This window comes from Sciurus vulgaris (assembly GCF_902686455.1).
Source record: "Sciurus vulgaris genome assembly, chromosome: 13".
Taxonomy (NCBI): domain Eukaryota; kingdom Metazoa; phylum Chordata; class Mammalia; order Rodentia; family Sciuridae; genus Sciurus; species Sciurus vulgaris.
Genome location: NC_136474.1, coordinates 74621660 through 74638423, shown reverse-complemented (window position 1 = coordinate 74638423; position 16764 = coordinate 74621660). Strand labels below are relative to the sequence as shown.

Below are 16764 nucleotides of genomic sequence, written 5' to 3'. Positions count from 1 at the left end.
CTTAGAAATAGAAGTAATTTAAAAAAAAAAAATTAAGGGCAAAACAAAAGCACAAAAGAAAATCTATAGTCATAATTAAACCTCTCTATCTTCATTTCCAGCAACCAAGCAATGAAAACATATAAATGAAAGCATACTTTGGCCATACCTATAGAGTATGGAGGCAGTAGAGTGAAAAGGCTAGATGCTCCAAACTAGCAGACACAGTACCTACTGCCTATGGTCACTGCAAATACGTGAAATTATATATAAGACAGACTTAGTACTGTGTCTGGAACCTAGTAAAACACTCAGTGAATGCTAATTACCATTCATCATCATATTGAGGAGCAGTATATTGTTCCATCTAATTGAGCAATGCTAATTGGCTTTTATACTCAGTTCATAACAACTAAAACAGTAAGAGTTCTGCAGTATTGGGAGTCCGCCATTCTTGCAATCTGTTTCTAGACTCCCTTTCCTATGCTCAGAAGCCCTTGGTTTCTGTGTTACACAGTGCTAAAGGAAACATAGGGAGAATACTGTGCAACCTCAAAGCCAGGAAATGATACCCCTTTGTTCCAGCAGTTTTTTAAAGAAAAAATGTTATTTTTCTGCTTCTCAGTAATTTATCATTGTCAATTGGTAAGTGTCTTTTTAAAGATTCTCTTTAGTTCCACAGGTCTGTTTATTCATAACATTATGAAGTGTACACTGATTTCTCTAAATTTATAACACAGAGCAATGTGTGGCATAAAGATCTTCATATATAATGATAGCTACAACATATAACCTAGGCACATAGTAATATACAATCTAAAAGTGTCAGTACACAATATGATGTTTGCAAAAATGACAAAAATCATTTTTGAGAGAATTTCTTGGATGTATGCCCATCATTTAATAAGGTTACCTTTGTACACATACATATATATATATTACAAGTATATATATAATTAATATATGAGTATTACATCTCAAATTTACCAGAACTCTTTCAATTTCATTTGTCTTATTAAAGCACCAACATTTGACATTACTGACATACTGGGCATTAGTACATTTTAAATATCTTTTAATTTTGTTCTTTTACTTAGAATTTTCTATACTCTCCTTTTTATAAAATTTGCCTGTTCCAAACTATGGAAATTTTGATGATTAGCTAATGAATTTCAGACACTTTACCATAACCAACTTAATTAATAAATCCATTATGCTAAAATGTTTTCTAGTACCCATTTAAAATTCTTTTCTGCTCTTCTCTATCATATTTTTAAATAAATTTTCATCTTTTTTAAGTTTAAAAAGAGTTCTGATGTTTCCATTGAGAACAATTTCAGAGAGCTGAATAACTCATTGGATACAATATCTCTTCCCTGTGCATTGGTATCTCAAATAACTTTCAGTCATCTAAATTTTAGGGTCTGTTTTACTGATTGTAGCTATAATCAATTGAGCAAATTCACTCTTTTTGATAGTAGTCAGCTAGTAGGTTTTAGTAGCCAGAATGGCAGACAAACTACCTGGTTTTAATAAATAGTCTATGAAAACAAAGTATTCTCCCTATCTACACAATGACAATTGCCCAGGGCATAGTAATCTTATAAGCCTGGCTTCAGCCAGGCCTCTGCTTTGATGGGGTCAGCTGAATCTAGTTTTACAGATCTCAAAATTATATCTGTTAATCTAAAAGTAATCATGCCTACAGAAAAAGAATCAAAATAAGACTACTTATTAAAAATTCGCCCCCAATCTGGCATTGAAGTAGAAAGAATACTACACTGGAAATCAAGATTCAAACTGTCATTCCAACTGAGTACTCATGAGCTGGGGACTGGGCAGGCCACTGAACTTCTAAGAGACTCTGTTCCTCAGGTGTGGAAGGGTTGACACACTGAGCACACAGTGCCCCTGGCCTTACTAGAGTACACAAACAATAAACTAAGAGGAGGAGGGGCCTTTAGAAGTTCTCAATAATGACTGAGAATATAAAGTTCTTGGGAGGGTAGGTATAAGTCAAAAGGGCATATTCAACATGATAATTTCATTTTTGAAAATAGCTCTAAAGAATCAATTCATAATACAAACTATAGCAAAAGTTCATCACAATCTTCCCAGTAGATGGAATTCCATCTATCAATAAATCTTTAACTCTTCTAAACAGGGCTGGGGAGCACAACTTTTTCTTTCTTTTCCTTTTCTTTTTAACATTTTAGACTTGACAAAAATCATCTGTTTCTTTGAACTTTCATTGTATCCTCCTTTCTCAGCATATCAAGATATTTTCAGAGATGGTTATAACCTCCAATTTATGGATGTTTAAGAACGTAATTTCATTTTCATTAGCTGTTTTTGTGATATATAGGAATAAGCTTTCTACAAAGCAGGCAGGGAGAAGGCTCATGGACCAATTTCATTTCTGAATCTTTTCCACTTCAGTTCCATCCCCTCCATCCCTTTTCTTTTAGTATATCCACTAAACTCAAGAACCATGGATGCCACATACATTTCAAATCTTACATACACACACACATATACAAATCAAAAAATATAAGTAAATGAAGTTAATGAATATTAAGCTCATCAGCCCAAGTATCCCCTGCAATATTCAACAAAGTGATGCAGTAGTGTTTTAAAAATCACTATTCAAAATTTAAAATTACCTAAGATACATTCACTTAACCAGACATAAGATATCAATTGGAACAATAATCACAATGCATTTTGTATATACTAAGTAAGTCAATCTTTTACTTACCAAGGCTTCTTAATGACAGAGTTTTTTTAATATTGCCAATCTTTTCATTGACATGAGAGCATAACTGTTCCAGCTCTGAGAAAGCCATCCTCTAAGACTCTGAATAAAAAATACATAAACACATTTGTTAAAAAAAAGAAAAGCCAGACAATTTTGTTCACTTTCAGAATCTAAGAATGGTAAACATGAATAATCACTGTTCCTTAAAAGTATAAAACTCAAAAGCAATTTCTTTCAATTCTACAAAATTCAGTTTCTAACCAAAGCACAGTACTGACATTTCTTAGAGCCAGCCTTCGGCAGTCAACGAATTCCAAAGCAGGGTACAGGGAATAACCGGGGTCATTTCCTTAAGAATTCAGTAAGACGGAGCCCGGCAAAGTGGCGCATGCCTGTAATCCTAGCGGCTCGGTAGGCTGGGGCAGGATTGTGAGTTCAAAGCCAGCTTCAGCAATTTATCGAGGCCCTAAGCAACTCAACAAGACTCAGTGTCTAAATTAAAAAAAAAAAAAAATCAGTAAGATGAAAGCATTATTTCCACTTAAGACAACACTGGTACTTTCTTGCAAAATGCATATGCATTTTAAAGAACCACTGTGATTTCAAAACGGGCCCTGAGAAGCACTGGGGTGGAGCTTTCGCAGTTTGAGGTTGGCAACGAGGCGAAGAGAGGGTTAAGAACTCAGGTCCTACTCACTCCTGGGTTAAGTGAGAAGGGGCCGCTCCAAAGCAACCACTCCAACTAAGCCGAGCCCAGAAATAGCCAACTGGGTGCTCCGCCCCGCCCGGCCCCGCCCGCGCCCCCACCTGCCAAGCGGTGCTTCCGAGGTCAGAGACCCCAACACCAGACTCCAACCTCGCGCGGTTAATGGAGCAAAGAGCCCACTGACCGTTGCGTAGCGAGCTGTAGACACTCCAGTCTCGGTGGGAAACCCGGTTCGCTGGAATCAGGCACAGGAAGGAAATTCAAACAGCCCGCCGGGGCCAGCGCCGCGCAGGCGCACATGCGCGCTCTCAGAGAGCTGGCTCGGCGGCTGCGCGCGTTTTGGAGTCTTCCGGGGCCGCGGGTGGGCGGGGCAGGGCGGGGCAGGGCGGGCCCTTGGGGGGGCGGGGCAGGGCAGGCCCTTGGGGGGCGGGGCAGGGGCGGGGCCTAGGCGGCTCGGATGTGGAGTCGCGGCGCCACTAGCGACCCAAAATATCCAGCCAGCCAGCCAGGATACAGGCGCTCCAGAGAAAATGGCAAGCTGAAACCGTGGTTCTCGAAATCTGCTGAGCGGAGGGGATTCACCGGGGAGAGCTTTCACAAATGTCAATGCTTAGGGAACGAATCAGTAAAATCAGACACTTGGGAGGTGAGGCCCAGACCTTAGTATGTTTTAAAATACCCTCACATTATTCCAAAAACTGCCAAGATTGCGAGCTAAAAGGCAGAGATTTTTTTGTGGGACTTACGACTTCTGTAAGCAGAAGCACAAATTTTAAATAAGAAAAGTTCAGTTTTCCCTTCTGAAACAAATGGGAAAGTGTCCCAGGACTGAAGTGGTAGCTTCACATACGCAGGTTCTTTCTTCCTTTGTCTCCGCCATCCGCCATAAGTAGCCTTCTGGCCTTCCATTGCCTGTGGTCCAAGAGGGTCTTTCCAGTCCCTGTCATCAAGTCTTTGTCCCAGGCAACAGAAGGAGAAAGAGGTAAGGGTGATAGTCTCACCTACCAGCAGAGCCAGCACCTTTAAAGACTTTTCCTGCAAGCTGCACCCAATGACTTCTATCTGCTTTTCACTAGTCACTCATATCTATGAGGAAAACTGGAAGAAAAATTCTTTTTTTTAAATTTTGATTAGTTGTACACAAATGGGATACATCATTGTGTTTCTATGGTCGTATTCGATGTAGATTCATAACATTCGTGTAATCATACATGTACATAGGGTAATGATGTCTGTCTCATTCCACCATTTTTTAAAATTTATTTTTATTGTAAACAAATGGGGTACATGTTGTTTCTGTTTGTACATGGAGTAAAGGCATACCATTTGTGTAATCATACATTTACATAGGGTAATGGTGTTTGATTCATTCTGTTTTTTCCTTCCCCCCACCCCTCCCACCTCTCTTTTCCCTCTATACAGTCCCTCCTTCCTCCATTCTTGCCCCCCTCCTACCCCCCATTATGTGTCATCATCCGCTTATCAGTGAGATCATTCATCCTTTGTTTTTTTTGAGATTGGCTTATCTCACGTAGCATATTCTCCAATTTCATCTATTTACCTGCAAATGCCATAATTTTATTATTCTTTATAGCTGAGTAATATTCCATCGTATACATATACCACAGTTTCTTTATCCATTCATCAATTGAAGGACATCTAGGTTGGTTCCACAATCTGGCTATTGTCATTCCACCATTTTTCATACCCCGTCCCTTTTATTTCCATCTACATAATCTAAAGTTCCTCCATTCTTCTCTCACTCCCCATCCACCCCCCACTCCCATTATATATCATTCTCCACTTATCAGAGAAAACATTCAGCCTTTGGTTTTTTGGGATTGGCTTATTTCACATAGCATGATATTCTCCAATTCCATCCATTTGTTTGCAAATGCCATATTATTCTTCTTTATGGCTGAATAATATTCCATTGTGTAATATACCACAGTTTCTTTATCCATTCATTTGTTGAAAGGTATTTAGGTTGATTCTACAATCTAGCTATTGTGAATTGAGCTGCTGTAAACATTGATGTGGCTAAGTTACTGTAGTATGTTGATTTGAAGTCCTTTGGGTATAAACCGAGGAGTAGGATAACTGGGTCAAAAGGTGGGTCCATTCCAAATTTTCTGAGGATTCTCCACACTACTTTCCAAAGTGGCACCAATTTGCAACACCACCAGCAATATAAAAGTGTGCTTTTTCCCCCACATCCATGCCAACATCTATTATTGTTTGTGTTCTTGATAATAGCCATTCTAATTGGAGTAAGATGAAATCCTCAAGTTGTTTTAATTTGCATTTCTGTAATTACTAGAGATGTTGAACACTTTTCATATATTTATTAATTGCCCGCATGTCTTCTGTAAAGTGTCTGTCCAGTTCCTTGGCCCATTTATTGATTGGGTTCTTTGTATTTTTGGTGTAAAGTTTTGTAAGTTCTTTATAAATTTTGGAGATAAGTGCTCTATCTGAAGTATATGTGGAAAAGATTTTCTCCCACTCTATGGGCTCTCTTTTCACATTATTGATTGTATCCTTTGCTGAGAAGAAGATTTTTAGTTTGAGTCCATTCCATTTATTGATTCTTGCTTAGATTTCTTGGGCTTTGAGGGTCTTGTTGAGGAAGTCTGATCCTAAGCCAACATGATGAAGATTAAGGCCCACTTTGTCTTCTATTAGGTTCAGGGTCTCTGGTCTAATTCCTAAGTCCTTTATCCATTTTGAGTTGAGATTTGTGCAGGCTGAGAGAGGTTTAATTTCATTTTACTGCATATGGTTTTCCAGTTTTGCCTGCACCTTTTGTTGAACGGGCTATCTTTTCTCCATTGTATGTTTTTAGCTCCTTTGTCTAATATGAGATGACTGCATTTATGGGGGTTTGTCTCTGTGTCTTCTATTCTGTACATTGGTCTGCCTGTCTATTTTGGTGCCAATACCATGCCATTTTTGTACTATTGCTCTGTAATACAGTTTAAGGACTGGTATTGTGATACCTCCTGCTTCACTTTTTTTTGCTGAGGATTGCTTTGGCTATTCGAGGTCTCTTTTTCTTCCAGATGAAGTTATGATTGTTTTCTCTATTTCTATGAAGAATGTCATTGAGATTTTAATTGGAATTGCATTGAATCTGTATAGTGCCTTTGGTAGAATGGCCATTTTGACAATGTTAATTCTGCCTATCCAAGAACACGGGAGATCTTTCCATCTTCTAAGATTTTCTTCAATTTCTTTCTTTAGTTTTCTGTAGTTTTCATTGTGGAGGTCTTTCACCTCTTTTGTTAGATTGATTCCCAAGTATTTTTTTTTTTGAGGCTATTGTGAATGGAGTGGTTTTCCTAATTTCTCTTTCAGAGGATTCATCACTTATGAATAGAAATGCATTAGATTTACATGTATTGATTTTATATCCTGCTACATTGCTAAATTCACTTTTTAGTTCTAAATTTCTAATGGAGTTTTTTGGATCCTCTAAATATAGAATCATGTCATCGGCAAATAGTGACATCTTTAATTCTTCTTTTCCTATTTGTATCCCTTTAATTTCTTTGGTCTGTCTAATTACTCTGGCTAGTGTTTCAAGGATGATGTTGAATAGAAGTGGTGAAAGAGGGCATCCCTGTCTTGTTCCAGTTTTTAGAGGGAATGCTTTCAATTTTTCTCCATTAAGAATGATGTTGGAACATGTATCCCATTTGTTTACAATAAAAATTTTTTTTTAAAAAAGAATGATGTTGGCTGTGGGCTTAGCATGGATAGCCTTTACAATGTTGAGGTATGTTCCTACTATTCCTATTTTTTCTATTTTAAGCATGAAGGGGTGCTGTATTTTATCAAATGCTTTCTCAGCATCTATTGAAATAATCATATGGTTCTTAACTTTCAGTCTATTGATGTGATGAATTACATTTATAGATTTCCAGATATTGAACCAACTTTGCATACCAGGGATAAACCCCACTTGATCATGGTGCACTATCTTTTTAATATATTTTTGTAAGCGAATTGCCAGTATTTTGTTAAAGATTTTGGCATCTGTGTTCATCAGGGATATTGGTCTAAAGTTTTCTTTCCTTGATGAGTCTTTGTCTGGTTTGGGTATCAGAGTGATACTAGCCTCATAGGATGCATTTGGAAGGGTTTCCTCCTTTTCTATTTCCTGGAATACTTTGAGGACTGTTGGTACTAGTTCTTCTTTAAAGGTCTTGTAGAATTCGGCTGAGAATCCATCTGGCCCTGGACTTTTCTTGGTCACTAAACTTTTGAAGTCTTCTTCTATTTCAGTGCCTGAAATTAATCTGTTTAAATTGTGCACATCTTCCTGATTCAGTTTGGAGGATCATATGTCTCTAAAAAATTGTCAAAGTCTTCGCTATTTTCTATTTTGTCATAGTATAGGTTTTCAAATTAGCTTCTCATTATGTATGTATTTCAATGGTGTCTGTCATGATTTTTCCTTTTTCATCACCAATTCTAATTTGAGTTTTCTCTCTCCTTCTCTTCATAAGTGTGGCTAAGGGTTTATCAATTTTGTTTACTTTTTCAAAGACCAACTTTTTGTTTTGTCAATTTTTTGAATTTTTTCTCTTGTTTCAATTCTATTGATTTCAGCTCTGATTTTAATTATTTCTTGTCTTCTACTATCTTTGGTGTTGATCTGTTCTTCTTTTTCTAGGGCTTTGAGATGTAATGTTAGGTCATTTAGTTATTGACTTTTTTATTTCTTTGATGTATGAGCTCAATGTTATGAACTTTCCTCTTAGTACTGCTTTCAGAGTGTCCCCGAGATTTTGATATGTTGTGTTGTTATTTTCATTTACCTCTAAGATTTTTTTTTATTTCTTCCCTGATGTCTTTTGTTATCACTGCATCATTAAGTAGCATATTATGTAGTCTCCAGGTATATGAATAATTTTTGTTTGTTATTTTATCATTGATTTTTAATTGCATTCCATTATGATCTGATAGGATACAAGGTAGTATCTCTATTTTTTTGTATTTACTAATGGCTTCTTTGTGGCATAGCATATGGTCTATTTTGAAGAAGGATCCTTGAGCTGCTGAGAAGAAAGTATACTCACTCAATGATGGATGAAATACTCTGTAAATGTCCATTAAGTCTTATCATTGATTGTTTTATTTAGTTCTATAGTTTCTTTGTTTAGTTTTTGTTTGGAAGATCTATCCAGTAGTGAGAGCAGTGTATTAAAGTCCCCCACTGTTATTGTGTTTTGGCCTATTTGATTCTTAAAATTGAGAAGGGTTTGTTTGATGTACATAGATGCTCCATTGTTTGGGGCATAAATATTTTAAATCGTATGTCTTGCTGTTTTATGCTTCCCTTAAGCAGTATGAAATGTTCTTCTTTGTCCCTGTAACTAACTTTGGCTTGAAGTCCATTACATCTGATATGAGGATAGAGATGGAAGATGAGTCTGTGTGCATGGTATGTTTTTTCCCATCCTTTCACCTTCAGTCTGTGGATGTCTTTTTCTATGAGATGAGTCTCTTGAAGGTAGCATATTGTTGGGTCTTGTATGTGAGGTATTTTCATTATAATGTGCCTTGGTGTGGATCTGTTGTAATTTTGTGCACCTGGTGTTCTGTAAGTCTCTTATATTTTATTTTCCATTTCATTTTTCAGGTTTGGGGAATTTCCTGATATTATTTCGTTGAACAGGTTGTTCATTCCTTTTGTTTCTATCTCTGTGCCTTCCTCAATCCCAATAATTCTTAAATTTGGACTCTTCATGATATATCATAATTCTTGGAGGTTCTGTTAATGACTTCTTAACATCTTCTCAGTTTATTCAACTTTATTTTCAAGATTAAATATTTTGTCTTCGTTGTCTGAGATTCTGTCTTCCACAAGATCCATTCTGTTGGTGATGCTTTCTGTTAAGTTTTTGATTTGGTTTATCATTTCTTCCATTTCAAGTATTTCTGTTTGTTTTTTCCAGAATATCTATCTCTTTACTGAAGTGTTCTTTTGCTTCCTGCATTTGCTCTTTTAACTGTTTACTGGAATGATCATGCATTGCCTTCATTTGCTCTCTTATCTCATCTTTTGCTTCACACATCATTTTAATTATGCAGATTCTAAACTCTTTTTCTGTCATTTCTACTGCCATGCTGTCATTGGATTCTATCAAAAGGGCATCTTGGTTTGTTGGGGACACTTTCTTCCCCTGTTTTTCCATATTGTTTCTGTATATTCCTCTTTAGCAGTGCAGATCTGAGGTACTGAAGTTTCCCCCTGCAGGCTTATTATGACCCTGCAGTTTTCCAGTACCTCTGCTTTGAAGGGGAGATCAATATTAGTAGCACCCAATACAGAGAAAATGCAGCCCTGAACCAGATAGCCCCTATAAAGACTTCAACAATTTTGTAATGAACAGGAGGAGTTTGATTACTATTTACAGTGTTTCTAGTTATGAACAAGAGGATGGGGAAGGGTGTAGTATGTGAGTGAGTAAATAGAGGTACCTGTCAAAGGGCCTCCAGTCTCCTGTAGGTGTCTCAGGAAGGGAGCTGCCCTTCCAATGATGGTGGCCATGCCCTCAGGAATAATTCAAAATGTCTGCACCAGCCTCCAAAGAAGCTGGGGAGCCCCAGTGAGGGCTAGCCAAGTCAGCATGGGGGGCAGGAGTGGTATCTGGTGTCCCTCTGTTGGGGAGGGGGGGTGGGCTCAGTGGAAGGAATCTGTTTATGGTGGGGGGGCTCCAAAAAATTCTTTAAAAAATAAAAACATTTGCCTTCAAAACATTAAAGGACTTATAAGTGAGAACAAGAACACATGTACTGGGTAGATGAAGGACTTCTAAACATCACCCCAAAATAATCCACTCTGACATATGGATTATTTTGTTAAAGGCACTAAAAACCATTAAATACAAGAAAGGCACACTGGCTTTTTTTCTCCTTGAAGGCAGAAAATGAAATTCCCACATGAAAGACAACTTTACTATACCTAGAGGAAAGAGACATTTTTATCACCAGAGATGGGAAGTTAAGGCTGAGAGAAATTGTGAAACCTACACAAACCTTTTGAAACCTTATCTTCCCAGTCACTTCTCCACAACTCACTAGCCCTAGCCCAACCTTTTGACTTGTCACATGTTCACAATTTACTATTCTTTGTCCAATCTAGTATATAAGCATTCAGCTCTAACTACTTCTTTGGGTTTTCATTTTCCTGTGGGGTCTCCTGTGTACTTGTAAAAAATGTATGAAAATGTGTATATTTTTCTTTAGTTAATCTGTTTTATGTCAGTGCCAACAAGAGACCCTAGGATGGTGGAAGAAAATGTTACCTCCCTTACATAAGGAAAATAGGCCATTTATGATTATTGTTTTCAAAAACACTTATTAGGACCCTGGGAAGATGATGGAGTAGAAAACACCGGAATCTGTCCCCCAGCCTAAACTACAGATACATTGTAGAATCTGACTTATGTAACAGTTTTGGAACTCTGGAGCCTACAGAAGGCTTGCAACTTCTAGGGGAAGGCTTAGGTGATAAATTGTGGCTAATTTTTTTATCAATTAAAGCTATTATCTCAGTAGCAACTATCCATTTTCCACCCTCAGCCCCATGATAGGCAGTTGTTCATGTGTTCCTGGAGAACCCTGCACAAAGCTAGTAGGAACCAGAGTGGACAAAAATGAACCTGCCCTCCAAATATCTAGGATCTGGACTCTAATCACTGATTTCTGCTTTAAACCAGTTTAAAACCACTATATTAAAGATACTCAAAGAATTAAAGAAAATTATGGATAAAGCAAAAAATCATGTATGACTACAGTGGAAACATCAATAAAGAGATAGGGAACCTAAAAAGAAACCAAAGAGAAAATCTGGAACTAAAAAGGAAAATAATTTAAATTTTTTAAATTCACTAGAGAGATCAAAGGCAGATTTAATCAGACTGAAGAGAGAATCAGTAGCCTCAAAAGCAGGATAATGGAAAATTGAGTCTGAGAAACAGAAAGGAAAAAAGATGGAAGAAAAGTGAGCAGAGTCTAAGGAGCTTGTGGTGCCTTAACAAGTCAAACAACTTATGCATTGTGGGAGTCCAGAAAGAACAGAGAGAGGAAGGGGCACAGAGAATATTGAAATAAATAATGGCTTCAGACTTCCCCAGATTTATGAAAGGCATAAACACCCAAAAAGCTCAGTGAACTCTAAGTTAGGTAAAGTCAAAGATACCCACACCAAAACACAAAATAATCAAACTTTCAAAAGATAGGGAATCTTGAAAGCAGTAATAGAGAAGAGACTTGTCATATACAAGTAATCCTCAATAAGGCTGACAGCAGATTTCATCAGTGCAACAGTGTTGGGAGCCGGGGTCTAGCAGAAGGTGTTTGATCATGTGAGCACAGCCTTTATAAATAGATGAACACCTTTCACAAGATCAAGTTCTGACTCTTGGGAGACTGAATGGGTTGTTACAAAGGAAAGGTACCCCTCCTGCTTTGTCTCTTTCTCATGGACCAGCTTGCCCTTTGGTTTTCTGCTTTCTGCCATTAGTTAACACAGCATGAGTCTATCATGGACACCATACTCTTGGAATTTCCAACCTCCAGAACCATGAGCCAAAACAAACCCCTTTTCTTCATAAATTTTCCAGTCACAGGTATTTTGTTATAGCAACAGGAAACAGACTAAGACATGAAGTATCCATAAAAATCCCTGAGTCACAAGGTTCAGAGACTTCTACATTGCTGAATATATGAAGGTCCTTGGAGGATTGTGAAGAAGCATGAACATTTCATGCCCTTTCCTCCATACTTTGCCTTATGCCTCTTTCATTTGTCTGTGTATCTATATCCCTTGCAATGTACTTTAAAATTAAATGGCAAGTATTTCCCTGAGTTCTGTGAGCCTTACTTCACATGAAATACAAAAATTAAATCAAAATAGATCAAAGACTTACACTTAAGATCTAAAACTATAAAATTCTTTGGAGAAAATGTAGGGCAAAAGTTTCATGACATTGAATTTTGCAATGATTTATTGAATATGACATCAAAGGTACAGGCAACAAAAGAAAAAATAGGCAAATTGGACTTCATGAAAAATATTTAAAGTTGTAAAGATAATATCAGCATAGTAAAAAAGGCAACCCATAGAATGGGAGAAAATGTTTACAAGTTGTCTCTCTGATAAAGTATTAATATCCAGAATACATAGAGAACTCTAAAACTCAACAACAAAAACTCAAACAACCTGATTTAGAAATGGCCAAAAGTGGCCAATAAGGAAGTGAAAAGACTCATGACTAATCATTAGGGAAATCACATCAAACCCACAAAAAGAGCTGGGCTTGGTAGCATGACCCAGTTATTCAGGAGGCTGAACTGGTGGATCACTTGAAGCCAGGAGTTCAAGACCAACTTGAGCAATGTTACAAGACCACATCTCACAAACAATCACAATGAGACACCATCTCACACCCATTTGTATGGCTACTATTGAAAAATAAAAAAGCAAGTGTTGGCAAGAATGTGGAAAAATTGTAAGTTTTGTGCACTGTTGATAGGAATTAAAATGGTCCAACCATTGTGGAAAATAGCATGGTGGTTCTTCAAAACAAATTAAAAATAGTTACCATATGTCCATCAATTCCACTTCTGATTATATACAAAAGAAGAGAAAACGAGGGGCTTTTTAGGTTTTTTTTTTTTAACCTTTTTTTATTTGGTTTTCTATGTGGTGCTGAGGATCAAACCCAGTGCCTCATGCATGCTTGGCAAGTGCTCTACTACTAAGCTACAACTGCAGCCCCAAGATAACAAGGTTTCGAAGAGATATGTATATACTCATAACAGCATTATTCATAATAAATATGGAAGCAACCCAAGTGTCCATCAACAGATGAACGAATAAACAAAATATGACATATACACCCATGGGAAATTATTCAACTTCTAAAAAGGAAAGTAATTCTGACGTGCTACAACATGGATGAACCTTGGGTACGTTATAAGTGGAGTAAGTTGGTCACACACTCACAAAATACTGTATGATTCTACTCTCTGAGATATTTAGGATAGTCAAAATCATAGAGACAGAATATTGAATGGTGATTGCCAAAGCTGGGGAAAGGGAGGAATGGGAAGTTATTGTTTAGTGGAAATAGAATTTCAGTTTTACAAGATGAAAATAATTATGGAGATAAATGGTGATAACGGATGTACAACATTATGAATGCATTAAGAACTGCATACTTAAAATGGTTAAGATAGTAAATTTTATACGCTTTATATTTAACATGACAAAAAGGTGGAAAAGCCTTATATTGTGAAAACTCTCAAACACAACAAAGAAGAAATATAAGCCCCATGCTCAAAACATTACCTAACTTCAACCATTACTAACTTATTGCAAAGTTTGTTTCATTCATATCCCCTCCCCTCCTGCCCCTTATCTACCAGACTATTTTGAAACAAATCTCAAACATTGTATCTTTTTATTCAGAAACATATTCATATTTATATCTAAAGATAAAAACCCTTTTAAAATTACTGTTTGTATTATCATGAATATTTTAAAAATTATTACTGAATTTAAAATATCCAATGTTCAATCTTCTCTTGTGCTATCATAAAAGTATATTTTTAAAATAATTGCTTTGCATCAGAAACCAACCAAGGTTTACACACTGTATTTGGTTGATACATTTTAAGTCTTTTTAAAATCTACAGGTAACTGCTTATTTTGAACTAAATTCCTGTAGCAGGACAAAGCCTATCTTTGTAGGACAAAATATGAGACTACAAAGGTCACCATTCTAGGAAAAGTAACACAGTAACAGAAACTTACCCTGCCACCTCAAGGACAGACATCAGATTATTTCCCATGAGAAAACAAAGGAGAGCACGTAAGACACTAAATACCAAAGAGAGAAAAATGTGGAAGAGATATGGAAATGAGCAATTGGATCACACAGCCTATGTCGTATTTCTTTCTAGATCTGGTTTGTCAGGACTCCTTCAATTACAATGACAGAAATTCAATCCAAATTGATATAAGATTTTCACTGGCTTTTAGAACTGTGGTTGTTGAAAGCACCCAGAAACCACTCTGGACACAGGAACTCACACAGAAACTTTATTAGCAGACGAAGTGTCTGCTCTTAAGGGCAAAAGAGAGAGAAAGAGTGAGAGAGTTGAGTTAGAGGGAGAGTGAAAGCGAGAGAGAATAGAGAGCGAATAGCAGGGAAATTACCCTTAAATAGTGAAAGCCTTCGGGCCTACTGGACCAATGACTAACAAGAAAGTTAACAACCTAAATTAAAAAATGATGTGTGGGGTGGGCAGAATCAGGGGAGAAATGACTGCAACCTTGTTCCTTACAGTTGTGTGGGTGTGTGTGTGCACACACCCTCAGTTATAACTGGTGTCAGATACTCAAATATAGTATTAGCCCTCTCCGTCTCTCAGTTTTGCATTCCTCCATATTGACTCCATTGTCAGAAAGGTTTCTCCCTCAGGGTGACCTCTGGTCCCTCCCAACTTGAATTCTTATAGGTTAGCAATTCTCACTTTCCTAAATGATCCATCGAAAGTCCCAGAGCTGTATTTCATTGGCCTGATGTGGGTCATTGGCTTACTCCTCAGCTAATCAATCCATATAGAGGGGTGGGATGATCTCACTGGACAGATGCCCTAGAGCTGGAAGCCAAGTCAGGTATACCAAAAACAAACCTTTTTGGCTGAGGTAATTTCTCAAATGAAAATTTAAGTGATTTCATGAGGTCACAGGGGCAGAGGAAGGGATAGGGTGGAGATGTATTGGAGGCAGGTAAAAACAAAACAAAAACAAAACCCTGTACATTTCATTGGTTATGAATGCATGTATACAAAAGTTATGAATGAAAACAAGATGGTAAGGAACTGCTGAACTGTTCCTTGTAGAAATATGAACAAGAGCAAAAGTCATGAAAACTTTAGTATTCAGGGAAAAGAATCAACAATAACACCAGATAACCCTTTCAGGGCTCATTCTACACCAGGCCTTCCAAAACCTTGATTTCAGCCTTCTGGCCTCCACAATGGTGAAGCAATTTCTATTAAGTCACTTAGTTTTTGGAACTTTGTTATGGCATTCCCTGGATTCACTTGTATTACCAATTAGCTCTGCCTGGTAATGGATGGAATTTTTCTATGCATTGAGGAAATAAATGATCATGATTTCTCTGTGTGTGTGTGTGTGTGTGTGTGTGTGTGTGTGTGTGTTGTTAAGGGATTGAACCCAGGGCCTTGTGCAGGGCCTTGTGCACACACTTTACCAACTGAGCTATATGAGCTATATCTCTAACCTGTACAATCATGATCTCTAAAGGAAAGTTTTTTGTGTTCAATACATTCTGTTTAAGAAATGGGGGACACTAAAAAAGAAGGCAGGCCAACAGAGTAAAGGAAAGGAATTGAGGGGGAGAGAGGAAGAGAGAGTATGGAGAAGTACTGGGGAACAAATTATGCTATGTCTGCATATAAATACACCACAATGAAATACACACATACACACACACACACACACACACATACATACATCATACACACCTGTATAAATAATGTACTAATTAAAACAATAATAGTAGATTAGTGGGGTAGAACAAGTGGACCAGGAAGAAGGAGGAGGGAAGGGAAAGGGAAGATACTGGGGAAATGAAACTGATAAAACTATGTGCATAGACAAATACGGCACAATAAGTGCCACTATTATATATAATTACAGTACAATAAAAAAATAAAAGAATGGATGAGGATGTTCACTTAATCTCTTTGTAGTTCCTTAAGCTGAGTGGAGAAGCTGTGTTCCTAGATGATGTCAAAGAATAAGATAATACTTTAAAATTGGATGCTTTATATTCAGTATCGGTAAGGCTTCAACCAAATCAAAATCTACCTAGAACACTGTAGATTTGCTGACCTCTTCGAACTTGATAAAACAGATTTTTGCTGTTTTGCGATGCTGGCTGAAAGGCTCACTTGCCAGCCACCACGAGATGGCAGGGCAGCATCTTTCTTCTCAAGGATGCCAGCAAAACAAAACACAGGCCGGAACTCTGCCACATGCTCCAAAAGCTTATGAAGCTAAACTTCACTTTCTTCTTTTTCTTCTTCTCCTTCTCCTTCCCTACGATTTTTCTGATATAAAAGTAGCACACATCTTTAATAGAAAAGTTAAACAGCACAGAAAAGTGTCAGAATAAAATCAAAACTCATAATTCTACCATCAGAAACACCCTGGTCCTGCTCCTGTGGATAAAATGGCACTGTGTGGACCAGTCCCAGTATTCTCTGTCAG

At 37.3% G+C, this 16764-nt stretch overlaps 1 protein-coding gene across 4 annotated transcripts in view; it reads right to left on the bottom strand.

Annotated features, from left to right (window-relative positions):
- SKA1 (spindle and kinetochore associated complex subunit 1) overlaps positions 1-16557 on the bottom strand; it is a 28108-nt gene extending 11551 nt beyond the window's left edge. For 2 of the 4 annotated variants that reach the window (XM_079109417.1, XM_079109420.1), the window contains exons 1-2: positions 3545-3712; positions 2738-2836 (exon numbers count right to left, since the gene is read on the bottom strand). In XM_079109417.1, coding sequence (XP_078965543.1) covers positions 2738-2825 — 88 coding nt within the window. In that variant the 5' untranslated portion in view covers positions 2826-2836; positions 3545-3712. Of the gene's footprint in view, positions 1-2737; positions 2837-3544; positions 3741-16362 lie in introns of those variants that run through there. The other 2 variants (XM_079109419.1, XM_079109418.1) reach the window with 2 other exon arrangements.
- Between the last annotated feature and the right edge of the window lie 207 nt (positions 16558-16764).